The sequence below is a fragment of the Chelonoidis abingdonii genome, chromosome 18 (genome assembly GCF_003597395.2).
Source record: "Chelonoidis abingdonii isolate Lonesome George chromosome 18, CheloAbing_2.0, whole genome shotgun sequence".
NCBI classification, from domain to species: Eukaryota; Metazoa; Chordata; order Testudines; family Testudinidae; genus Chelonoidis; species Chelonoidis abingdonii.
In genome coordinates, this window is record NC_133786.1 from 16,999,069 (window position 1) to 17,012,464 (window position 13,396).

The 13,396-nt window shown below is 39.9% G+C and overlaps 1 protein-coding gene across 4 annotated transcripts in view; it reads right to left on the reverse strand.

The window, feature by feature from the left end:
• Window positions 1–1,977: 1,977 nt before the first annotated feature.
• Window positions 1,978–13,396, reverse strand: part of CADM1 (cell adhesion molecule 1) — a 294,651-nt gene continuing 283,232 nt past the window's right edge. For all 4 annotated transcript variants that reach the window (XM_075073458.1, XM_032796110.2, XM_032796113.1 and 1 more), the window contains 2 exons: window positions 5,856–5,987; window positions 1,978–4,801 (listed from right to left, as the gene is read on the reverse strand). In XM_075073458.1, the coding sequence (XP_074929559.1) occupies window positions 4,683–4,801; window positions 5,856–5,987 (251 nt within the window). In that variant the 3' untranslated portion in view covers window positions 1,978–4,682. The remainder of the gene's footprint in view (window positions 4,802–5,855; window positions 5,988–13,396) is intronic.

Consider the following 13,396-nt stretch of genomic DNA (forward strand, 5'->3'; position numbering starts at 1 on the left):
TGGGATTAAAATTTAATTTCATTCATATCTAGGAGGATTTCTTCACAATACAACCAATTGCATTTATGATATTTTCTATCCCAAAGGTTCCTACTCTTCTACATAGATCACTTAACTCACCAATAAAATGCAGCCACCTCCCAAGTGGAACACAACAGTCGTTTTACAGTGCACAGCCACATTCTATAGCAATTTAGAGGAGAAAGTGAAGAAGATGGGTATCCAAATTGGAGCTGCAAGAGGGATGGATTTAAAAGAGGCAGAATGTTATCAGTAATAAATTATTCTGTCAATCACTTTTCATCCAATTCTTGAGTCAATAAATTGCCAAGCGCGAACATGCCATTCTGCTAGGTGACAGCGTTCATTAGAGTGTAAAACAGTACACTATTCTACAAATGACTAACTGTTTGAATGCTTTAAAAAATTAAAGACACTGAAACAGATCTTTAGAAGTCAGACTTTCTTAAATTGCCCCAAAGTACGTTAACAAAGCAGCTACAGCCTCTCGGTCCACAACAGTTTTGTGTTTCTTTGTCTTTTATTATTAAATACATTAAGGATGGGATTTTTCAAGTCACCTAGATGATTTAGGAACACAAATCCCATTGAAATTCAAGAGGACTTGTCACTTACATCATTTAGATGCTTTTACCCACCCTAAGTATGTTCAGGTATGCGCGCATAATTTGTTTTTTGGGAATTTGACTCCTGTGGTTCTGGAGTTTCAGTGCCTGTGGTCTGGACAGGGGAAATGTGACTGCTACTGTCATGCACAGGCTGAATCACTTCTCTCTGGCAGGCCATTTAAAAATAAAAAACAACAAACATTCCCTTTTTAATTGTGGAATTGGGTAACACTGTTGTGGATTTAGCATTCTGAAAGAAAGCATCAGAAAAACCTCTCTCCAAGGAAAATCTCTTCGACAGAGCAAGATTTCTCTTTTCAAACTTGCAGAAGGCATTGAAAGATGGCACCAATTAAAGCCTATATGTCACCTAAGAGCCCTAACCAACATATTGGGAAAACTCATTAGCCAAAACAATAGTGAAGACTCAATTTCCCTTCCCCAAGGACCTGGCTTCATTTTATCCTTCTGCCAAATATGGGAAAAGAATGTCTGGAGCCTTCAGAAGAGCTTTTAAAAAAAAGCTATGTTGACAGCACACGTTCAGAAATAATTCAGAGCTAAGAAACTTTTAAAATGATTCTCTTGTTTCGGGAGCAACCATCATTGTTTGTTACATCCAAAAATGAGAGACATTTTCCTTGTTCTTCAGAATACTCAAGCTGGCTTGTGTGACAGACCCAAACAGAGGGCTAATACTATCTCCTACAAGCACACCGGAAATAAAGGAGCGACATCTAATCACCACTATATTTTTCAACTTTGCACAAGATGGGGTCAGAAATAAACAGGGACTAACTCAGACATAGTACATGCCTCTGAAAGAACATAACTGTAGTCAAACAGGGAAAATTATGTCAGGCCATTGTCAGTGAGACGTTAATAAAAAAGGATTTTTAATTATGAAAATTTAAGGCATCTTTACACGAGCTATTCAAAATCATACAAGACACGTAGGTCAGTGATCACAGAAGGGACTTAAAAATACAAATCCACACAACAGCGGCATGTTCTGGCAGACTCGGCATGTTGTCTAGTTGCCCTAAATGTTACAAGGTGCTGTGGCTCTCACTAGCACTGCTGCCTTGGCCAAAGAACAGCGTTGGCTTGGGTTATGATGGCTGCCTAACAACCACTTGTGACTCAGAACAGCGAGAGAGAAATAGGTCAAAAGATGGGGAGGGAGGATTAAAGAAGGGAGATTTATTTTTAGGCTGCCATAGATCTTGGGGGAAACCCACAACAAGTTTTTAAACTGGAATTTCACCATAGGCGAGCCAAAAATGGACTTTACCTCCTCAGCCATGGTGGCTAGTTGCAGTGAAGACTGAAAAGTGAGATTAAAGAATAGTTTTGTAACATTAATTTTTTTTTATTAAGAAGACAGATATTTTATAGTACTTCTCTGTTTGTAAAAATGATATACATGAACCAATACAAAATGTGAATGGGAACATATGGATATGTATTTTCTTACACTGTAACATCGTCCATGGACACCTGAAAACAGAACTGGCCTAAGGGGGAAAAAACAACAAGAGCAGGTGAGTAAAGAACAAGCTTCTTTGCCATCAGTTACACATCCTTCATTAAAGAAAAAGTTTGTTCTTTCTATACTCTTAAAAAAACCCTTATGATCTAAACCTGTACAAAGTAATACTCAACAATACATTTCAACAGTGCACTGTATACTGAAGAAAAAAAATACATAAACCAATATACAACTAAAATCCATAATTTCCTGGGGCTTTTTGTTTTATTTAGTTCTCTTCCAATGTGTGGGGCCGAAAATTTTGCAATCTACCTGAGACGGAAAACACCAATCAAAACACATGAACCTGAGACATGTCAACATTGTAAGTCAAAGTTACATCGGTAACACTGCACTACTGTACACTTTCAAAACAGAAAGATGGGCTGGTCGGAAAAAAAAACAGAATGCCAATTCTGTGATCAGTGTGTAAAAAAGTCTCCCCCCCCAAACCTTCCACCAAAATGCTAAATGCTTCTTGCCCGTGGCTGTGGTTTGGCTATGGGCCGAGCTGGTGCTGAAGGCTCAAAAGGGAGCTGCACTTGACAAAATGTACTTTCCTTTTGTGGATTCTGAGGGATGGGAAAAGACAAAATACTGCTCAAGAATGGATTTGTTTTTTTCCCCTTTTACATGCCAACCCGTTCCCAAAAGGCTCTTGTGTTGCAGCGGTTCTGCCAAAAAGTTATAAAACAAAACCCACAAACGTAAAAAATGCTTCCTAAAAGCCCAAGAAGTTGTAACAGATGCAAATTTTTCCCTTAAATAAATCAGTGTAAGTTTTCTACATAATGTAACAATAATAAAAATTAATCTTTCAAAATCCAATATTACTCACTGAACAGTTCAGTATAGATTTTTTTAACGCTATCTTCTCATTGTGGACTGTTATCTGTAAGTCCATCATAATACTAATTTTTCTTCACCTAAATATTTTATAATCTGTTTTCCTTGCAATTTTTAATGCAAATCCCCACATTTCCTTTACCGGAAAAGAAAAGAAAAGGCAACTTCACGTATCCAGTTTCTCCCGAGGCTACAAATCTAAAACATTTTCATGGTAACTTATTTTTAGTAACTGTGCACCATGACTGCATTCATGCAAGGATCAGTAATTTGTTGGCAGATGGTTCTTAAGGCTGAGGAATGAGGCCAAGGCCTAGTGTATGAAAGGTAAAGAGATAAAAAAATACAACATTTGAGTTTTGATTAAGTGACTGAAAAAGCCTACATGCTGTTATTTCCACCTGCTCTGACCTTTGCAGAACTGAGAAACAGGGCACACCAGCATGAAAACAATAGTGACCCCTCTTCTGTCCCTCCTGCTTTGTCAAACCAAATCTTAAGGTATTAAAAGTTTCACACAGTCTCTGGTTGGATCTCTCAGCATGACAAATATCTGTAATATACAGTACATGCAGGCCAGATCCCACTGCCTTCCCTAACTAGCACAAAGAGAAGAAGGAAAAATAATATAAAATCTGCTCATTTAGACCTCTTTGCACACCATGAGGACTTTTCTTTTTCCAGCAAATTAGGCAGAAGTAAGGCCGATTGGGAGAGCTTGATGGAATTGTTTGGAACAGAAATAATCAGAGCAGAAGTACCTTTTTTCCCCCCCTTTTCCCTCCTGTGGCAACTGAAATTTGTCCACCTGCATAAAATGAACAGCTTTCATCTGTCAGTTCTGCTTACGGCAACAAAAAGGAGGATTCCTTCATGCCCCAAACTTGTCCAGACAGCATGAGGGTACCTCTACTGAGCAGTCTACAAACACAGAATTCAAGACAGATTCAATCTCACAGTGACACACCTCACTTGCAGATAATCCTGTGCAGTAATGTCTCTCCGTAACCAACGGAGTACATAGGCTGTGACTCAGACAATTTTCTACTCTCCACCACTAGAAAGCATTTGAAACACAGGCAGCCGCAAACAGTTTTCATAGCTTCTTCATCCAAGCCTTTAAGACAATAGAGAAGAATGTATTATGGATACACCGACTTGCAAACTACAAAATCTAAAGCGTGCTGGTTCTCCTCCTCCGATGAGACTGAATTTTGAACAGAAGAATAGTGGCGTTAAAATAAACAGGCTAAAAACAATCAAATCTATTCCAAAGGGTTCCAGCAGGCAATTCCAAAAGAGAACAGAAAGGGGGAAAAAAGAAGAAACACACACATAACCTGCCCCCCCCAAAAAAATAAAATAAAAAACAAAACAAGGCACAGAATTTTCTGCAAATGATTTAACTAAACTAAACCCAAGCTGGACTTGGCCAAAAAATAAAACCCAAACTGAGGTGTTGAACAGCAGAGTGTACTTTACAAATAACGTTTTTTACACAGCCAATCCCGGACCCTCCCAGTCTGACATCCCTCCACCCATTCGTTTAAAACAAAAACAAAAAAACAACAAAAAAAGACACAAGCTGGTTGCAACTTCCAATATCACTGTCTCTGTCATCTAAATTGGGCCAGTAACTGTCCACGGTTGGACACCTCATTGAAACGAAGGCTGATCTAGATGAAGTACTCTTTCTTTTCTTCAGAGTTGTTCTGTCCTCCTTCTGCATTGATTATAGCTGTGTCTGCGTCCGCTGCATCATCTGCTCCTTTGGCTTCATGAGTGAAGTATGTACCTGAAAATAAAGCAGTGAGGTTCTGTGACTCATTGATGGTCTCTGAATAAATGGCTGTAACACTGCCACTTGCTTTACTGCGAAGAAGCCAGGAGGGGGAAGAAAAAGAACCATCACCAGAAGGAAGGAGAGAAGTCTGAATCTAGGGGTTCCGTAGGTGTTACTCTAGCGTAAACAGCTATGATAGCATTAATCAGCAAGACAGCACAATGACCTCAGACATTAAGCTTGACATTTTTCAATGCTGCCTCATAGATTTAGATGCACACTAAGTTCAGAGGGAATTGCGCACCTAAATTCTGCAAGGGGGCTTTGAAACTGACAGTCTAGGGCATTATAAAAATGACAGCAAGGAAAGAACAAACATGACTAGTTAGATAGTAGGACATTATATAATGACCCAGGGCAAGTCTCTCTCCATGACTGAGTACACTGAGAACTACCAATAACCATGCTTCTCCCCCCCCCCACCCCTTTTAAAATTTTGTCATTGCAATCACAGCCTCCAGCATGGGAGGGTAGGGATGGGCACTTCAGCGGTGACACTGGCAGTCACCAGTACGTGGGAGGTTCCCGGGAGCACATACAACAAGTGAACATCAGCAGCATCCCACACTGATGAAGGGCCTTAATGCTCTTATGAGTGGACTGAATTAATAACAGAATAATTTTTAAGTTATTTCATGCCATGCAGGATTCTGGAATGATATTGCCCCTCCCAGTACAGGTGAATGCAAAAATAAATTAGTATATTCTTAAGCACGTCATGCCCTTCCATTAAAGATGACATCTTTCATCTAGCCTTCCCTCCCAATCCTGATGCACTTTCCACCTTCTTCTCTGGCTCTATTGTGCGCCCCCATCTTTCTTTTAGCTTTCTCCCATCCGGTATTCCTGTTTCCTGGATCCCCTTCCACTATACTAGTCCCTCTGCTGCTTTTTCTGTTCTCTCTCCTGCTGTGTGGCAAAACACAGTGTCTTGTAACACCAACTGACTGTTACAGCTGCCACCAAACCAAACCCTCCCAATGTAGTGTTTTAAGCCTGAGCTTACCTTTATGTCTTGCAAAGTATCGCCCTAAAATGATGAGCAGGCAAAGCATTGCGAACACCACCACGGCCACGACCCCGCCGATCACCGCATGGTCCACGGCCCTTATAGACCCTTCATCACCTGCTCGAGAATCTGTCGAGAGCAGAAGAGGAATAGGAATTTGGTACTTACTACAGAGTGATTTGAAGGTTTGGCTGCAGTTATGCCCAGGGTTGGAAAATCCACCCTTTTACTTTTAAAAGGAGAGGGGTAAAGCACTGAACGATCCAGACCAGTGGTCTCAACCTATTTATCCTTGTAGGCCTCATATGCAGGGGTGTGTGTGTGTGTGTGTGTTAGTGTTAGTTAGTTATGTGGGCAGTCGTGTGCGGATTGGGCCACAGGCTGAGAGCCACCGATCCAGATGGGTGAGTTCACACAAGGGTACAGACAGGCCTGGCTGATCAACTCACAAGGTATTTTCCCACTAAGCAGCAGCAGAGTCACCACTAATGCACGTGGAACAAGATCAGGAAGGGAAGGGAGACATGGACTTATCTGCATCTTTTGTGAGGGTCTGTCCACAACTTGGTCCCCAATTTCAATTCTCCCTCCCCCCAGATAAAGGAGATGATCCAACAATTGGCCAGGGAGTGCCAGTATGGTGACATCAAATATCAGCTGTACGGAAATATCAACAGGGCATTTATTTATATGAATGTTCAATCCCCCACAATTTTATTTGCATGGCGAAAAAGTGATCAAGTTCTCAAGTTTGTAATTTCAAAAGAAATCTAGGATTACATGACTGAATACATTTTTTCTCTCAATACATTCCACGATGCATCAAATAGCAGAACTCTCAATGCAAACCATAAAACCCTCTTCAAACCCAGATAGCGAGCAATAATTGTACATTGCCTCCGACCGCTTTATTTTATTTATTTAACACCTCGCCATGCAATTAATTTTCTTTTATAAGCATCTCTCCTTTAGGACGCCGGTTCCCTAGAGAGGAATGACTTATTTGGCGGGGGAACAACTCTGAAATGAACCCAGAATGAGCTATGGCCATGTAAAATGATTGTATAGCAGTGTAAACAATTTTAATTTAAGAATGCAGCTACATCACTCCTTGCTGCAATTCTAATGGCAACTGAGATTTACAATGTAGTAAAACACAATTATTCTCCCGTTGATTAATATATTAACATTTGGAATGGAAGCTAAACCATTGTCTCTCTTTTTTTTTATGGAGTCAAGCGCGACACCTCTATTAAAATGATTTACTAGCCGTACCTTACAATTTAAGCACAGCAGCAACAGAAATGGTAAAAATCTTTTAACTTTACATGATTTGTGAAGTCATATGTGAAGGATTTACCATTTAAATCTTTCACTACAAGCAGCACATGGCCTATAAATCTGTCCCACATGCAGTTGCCTGGACACCAAAGAGAAATGCATTTCACCAGGAAGACTGAGAGTGCAAATTCAAGTCAATTTTTAAGAAAGATTTATCTCCGTCGCTCTCCAAATAACAGAGCAAATCTCTGAAGCCTCCACCTCTAATAATATTTGAAGTTTATCGATCAAGCGTACAGATCTGTGACAGCTAAAGGTAATGGTGCTCTTTTGAGCCGAAACCTGATACAATGTTTTCAGCAGGAGCTCAGGATTTACACTTTCTATCGATATTTCCAATTCTGTTCTAAGATTAAGTACTGAAGGATGTAAGTAAATAATTCGTGACCAAGAGCTCCATAAAATTCATTTTAATTAAAACAGTTTAAATTAAAAAGAAAAAAATCTTAGTGTTTCTTTGAGTTGCCTTTTAAAAGTAACAGAACAAAATGGGTAGAATTGGCACAAACTATGGAATGTTTAGGTTTAACTAGGTCAAGTAGGTGCACATTAAAGGACAAAATGAAGAGCAGCCAATGAGACAGAACCATGTTAAATAAAATCCCCTTCAGCAATATATCCAATACGTGAAACTAAGTGTGGCAAAAAATATTCTCCTGGTAGCCAAAAGCTTTCACTACTGGGGTAGCTCCGGCCTGATATACAAACAAATAATTTAACTATGATTAGAATGTGCTAGAGAAATTTAAAAACGTGATATAGGTTAAGACTTGGTGCTCACAACACAGTGCCTACAAATGGCAAGTATATCCAGAGGACAAAACTTAACAGGAAAGCAACCAATGAAATAAGTTTACTCAGCTGAAAAAACAAATGTTGATCTCTCAATGAGAATTAACTAATCATGACCTGCCAAGGATTTCAGATCCAATCAGGTTTTTCTTCCTCAAGTCAATTTTTCATAGCTGGTGGAGATAAACAATGCAGAAGATACATGTACAAAGGTAAGTAATTCAGACAAAGATGCAGATCCTGATAACTAAGGGCAGAGAAGGGCTCCCAGTGGCTGCAAAATATACCCTGAAAAAATTTCTCCTGGGAAGGGCATTCTTTGTTACAGGAGCTGCACACATGTGCCTTATCAGAAAAATGCATCTGCATTTGCTTTTGTGGCCAGAGGTGTAATGACCATGATTACTGACAGCTGCCCCACCCAAACATCATGTCCCCCTTGGCATCTAGACTGCAATCATACTAGGGGCAGGGACTGTGTTACTTGTCTATATAGCACCTAGAACAATGGGCGATCCCTCACAGGTGTTCTAGGCAACCGTTCTAAAATCATCTCATTCCATGTTCCAGCACAACTATTTAAGGTCTTTAAAAAGTCATTTTCCACAAGACAACCAAAGTTGGCTGATCCACTCAGTGGTCATTTAAGACAGGTTTCACTGTATTTATCAATGCAACCAATTAGTTTTATTTGTTCTAAAATCTATGCGCACTCGTCAGAGCTACTTACAGCAGAAGCACACCAATTCAACACGTATCTTCCAGGTCTCACTCTGATCACACAATTAAATAACGCTCTGCACTAACTCACCTATCTTCTTCAGTTTGTTTATTGCAGTTATATCAGTTAACTCTACAGATTGGCAACATCAGAAGTTATGCTTTCCAAGTGTTACACCCTCTTTGCCAGAGAGATGGACATACCCCAAATTAAGAGTAAGGATTTCTTTCTGACATTGGGAACAGTTAAGGCAAAGTATGCACATCTAAGCACATCTGTGTCATGTGAGAGCACAGCCCAAGAACTGGAGCCAAGATGCGTTTTGCTTGGCCCAACACAGAGGGAGAAAAAGACAAATATAGAACCAGAGCTTCAGATGGTGTAAATCAGCATAGCAACAATTACAGTGGAGCTACATTGGTTTACCGCAGCTGGAGATCTATTGAAGTGCTGTGCCAAAACCACTGGACTAACAGCTCCATGGTGGTTTCTGTTCAATCTGTAATTAAGTCAAGAGCAGTGAGTCTTTAGTCATGTCCCTGCTTCCCTGAGAATTGACTTTCAAACACAGCTTGACAAACATTTTTGGCCAGCACAGTTTATTAAATATGATTTCTTCCACTGGGACAGGCACTATTTTTCTTTATTATTTTTATGGTAAACAATATTTTTTCCAAGTATACACTCCAAGTTTATTTTATTGCATGTATGGCTAAATAGTCTAAGTTTACATGTTAATTAAAAATTAAATACAACACACAGAGGATGTCTAGTACTTGCAAACCATCTAGAGACAAATCTGAGAGTCAGTCAACAATGCACTTTTGCCTTAGAGGAAAATGGCTTCATATTTATATTAGATCATCAAACTAAAGGAACTGCTCTCAGAGTCTGACTGCTAATACGCTGGATGTTTATCCCCTAGAAATTCTGTACATATTACTCAATTAAAACAGTATTACCCAACCAGATGTATTTATGCACCTGCTCCCACTTCTCCCATCTTCACAAACAGCCTTCAGCTGAGGAAAGGTAAGTCACCTTTACAGGGACTCTACCAATGGACCTCACTCCCAGCCTGCAGAATCTCCCTGTTACATCTGTACTGAGTCTCCCACAAAGCTCTGTCAATACATGCTAATCCTGTCTTGCAGCCCTATTCGTATCCTGGGCCTTGAGCAGAGTCTGTTATGTCAATTTGTGTGGCTGTTTCATAAAGTTGACAGATAGGGACTCAGCTGACACCCTGATAACTCATTGCATTTGTGACCTAAGATAAAGTTTTAAACTCTGCCTCCAGAGAGCAAAGGCTCTAAACCATCAGGCTCCATCCTTTCCTACACATATTTCATGTTTAGCAGCCTGCAGCCAGCTTCACAGAGCAAAATAAAACCACCACTGCATCTGCTCTCTGCTTCATCTAGTCTCTCACTGGGCAGTTTGGCTATTTGCCATTTCAACTGGGAAAGAATTCAGGGATATTTAAAGCTCATTATTTAATTTTTTTTAAATGGAAAATGGAATAACTGATGCAGTCTAGCTGTCAGTGGGCATCCATGAATTCCTGCACCTTTAAGATTATGCCTGGTAGATAAGGCCACTGTTGATCCAAACAGAGGCCTGAAGAAAAGGATTCTTTTCAGAAATCATCCCCAGCCCCACTCACAAATGGGTCAGTGTCTCACTGATAAGAAGATAAAAAGTTCCTGAAATAACAATGATCATGGAAAAAATTTAGACTTTCTTCCCTCCAGACAGCTGGATCAGCCTTTCTGCTCTTATTGCCAATGCTTATCAGTGTTTTGAACGGGATTTTCACGAAGAGGACCTTACCATCTAATGGCAGGGGATGACTGTGTTTAAAGACTTATATGGCTTTCTGTCACCATCCACCAGAGCATCTGGTGCCATCTCCTCTTCTTCCCCTGTTGTCACTAATTTCTTCACACCTTTTCGTTCTCTTTCCTCACGTCTCCATATTCATGCCTTAGCCACCACTCTCCACTAAGCATTGAGAGATAAGCATCACCTCTCTTCCCCAATAACTACATGCAGCATCACTGTCAGGACACCTAACACTAACAGAGTTTCTGACTTCTAATGCAGGAAGCGCTAATGATGCTTTTCAGTGGGGCAGGTGTCACTGGGGAATCAGTTAGTGGTATCTGACCCAACCGATCCTAAAATAAATGAACCTTTCTATTTTTAGGGATGACTGGAAACAAATAATTTTCCTTTTATTGTGAAGTGTCACAGGGCATCAGATCAGGCTATTTAATTTTTCCTATTAAATTACCCAAGTGCAAAATAAACAAACAAAAATTCACATCTGAGATGGGAACTTGCCTTCTTTTTTCCTTGGTGCCTTACCTATAGGGAGTAAGGACCCCATCCTGTAGCTCAAACCCACAAGGCTACTATTGACATTCATATGAAATCACCATGTACAGGCTGCAGTAGCAAACCTACAATGTACACATTCTGTCCATGCACATATGCGTGCTTTTCCAGATGGTAGAGCTCTCTCCTGGACATGCATGCTGAGTTTTCAGCTCAGTTAGGAGCCCTGAAGATCAGCTATTGTTACAAACAAAGACTCAAGCCCCTTCAGAGCAGGGGGGGGGAGGGACATTATCCTAACACAGGGAATAGTCAATCATTAATGTCAATTCTTTGTTGGAAAGACAGGGGTGTTGGGGCAAGGGGAGAGAGTAGTGGAAGCAGCAGCTTTCTGAAATTGGTGGCAGGAACAAAGATTTGACCTTAAAAAAGGCATCTGCTGAAAAACGCTGCCCCCAATTTACAAAACCCACTGTAGCTTCATATCTATGATAAAAAAAAAATCAAACAACTTTATTACTGAAGGGGGAACAGGCTAGATGGCAGGAACTGACAAAATGCCACATTGTTTGCTAATCCTAATATGTTATTCTTCCTTAAGATTTGCTTTGCTCAGCACCAATTCAATTACAGATGCTACAAATCCTTCTGACATTTAATTCCCTCTTGTCAGAGAGTAGGAAATGTATACATGCTCAGCCTTCCCATTAAGATGTTAACATACATTGGAGCATGCTGGTCTCAACAGCAAATAGCCTTTTTAAGGGTGTGTTTGGTTGAGAGGAAGCAATGTAGGAAGGTAAGAAACAGGTGACTATACAGTGTTGCATGTTGCTCTCTGAGCAGCATACAGTGGTACAGCACTATTCAGCAACTACTTTGCACCGCAGCAAAAGAAAAAAAAATCATCCAACTTTCAAGTACGCTTCTTTCTAATATGTCAAAGCATCTTAAAGGAAAACTGCAGTGATTTGTTTCACCACTTCCTTAGAGGGCTATATTAATAACTTAATATAAGTTGAAACAATGAATTTTTAAACAATGTTGTACGGCCTCCAGTGGGGGAAAAAAGGAGCTGCTGACTCTGAACTGGCGGTTGATACAACAGTCAACCTCTCAACCCGGGGGGTCAGCCTGATATGAATTAACAGCAAGGACATTCTGCCCCCATTTAAAAGTACAGGGAATTGGAGACTTTCGGAGTTGTTACAAAGTTATTTTAATTTTTTTTAAAATTGGATAAGCCAACTGTTACATTATCCACAAATTAAAAAATATCCACGCTTTGACAATATATTAAACCTGAAGTTTTCCTTGAAACGAGCATATCTGATAAACAGTATGCATAAGGGAAAAAGGAAACGAACTTTTGAATAGTATCTATTCAACACCATGGCTCAATTAGATATATTTCAAGATTCCTGGGGAGGATAGATTAAATAATACAGTTAATAGTGAACCCATGGCAGTGTGCAATCTGTAGAATTTCAGCAAAAACAATGAGGTGCCACAAGGACTCCTCATTGTTTTAGCTGATACAGACTAACACGGCTACCATCCTGAATCCTGCAGAATTTCAGTTCATTTTGCCTACCTGTTTTTCTGGCTTAAGAAAAAAATCTACAGTGCCCTCGTGTTTACCTTTTGTGAGAGGGAGGATAAATTAGGAGAAAACACAGTCTAAAGCACCATGTTGGACTATGAAAATGATCAGTGAAACTGCTTATGCATCTCTTGATTCCAGACAAATTTCTGTCCAGAATCATTTTCACAGTACCAAATGCCATTAACAGCTGGCCTTTTAAACCTGAATATCCTGTTTTAATTAATTTATAGTTTTAAAGACTAACAACATATTAACCCCAGGTTTCCAAAGCTGACATGGTATTTTGGACTTCCAGAGAAGTAATTGTTTTAAAACAACCAGGATACTGGAGACTATCGATTGTGTGGGTTAAAACAGCTAGAGGAAGATTGGAGCTCTAGGCTAGATTGTGGCAGATCTTTTCCCGTTAACTGCTGATGGTTCTGTTTGATTCTGTGTCTACCAGGCCATTCTTAGATGTAATATTTTACACTTGCCAGCTCCTTTGAATCTCTTTTTACTCTTTGCAAGTGATGGGAACTCAAGCCTCGGAGCTTGAGAAAGACTGAGTAAGATATGACAATGGACTCATCACTTTCCCAAATTTAAAATCTGATTTAGAAGTAAAAGGCAACACACCTGTAAAACTACTGACTGTTTTATTTTAAAAATCGGCACAAAGGCCTAGGTGATCAAGTTCAAGTCCTAGACAGAGTTTAGACCTGGCAATTAAAACTGAGAAGCTGGGTTTATATCAGC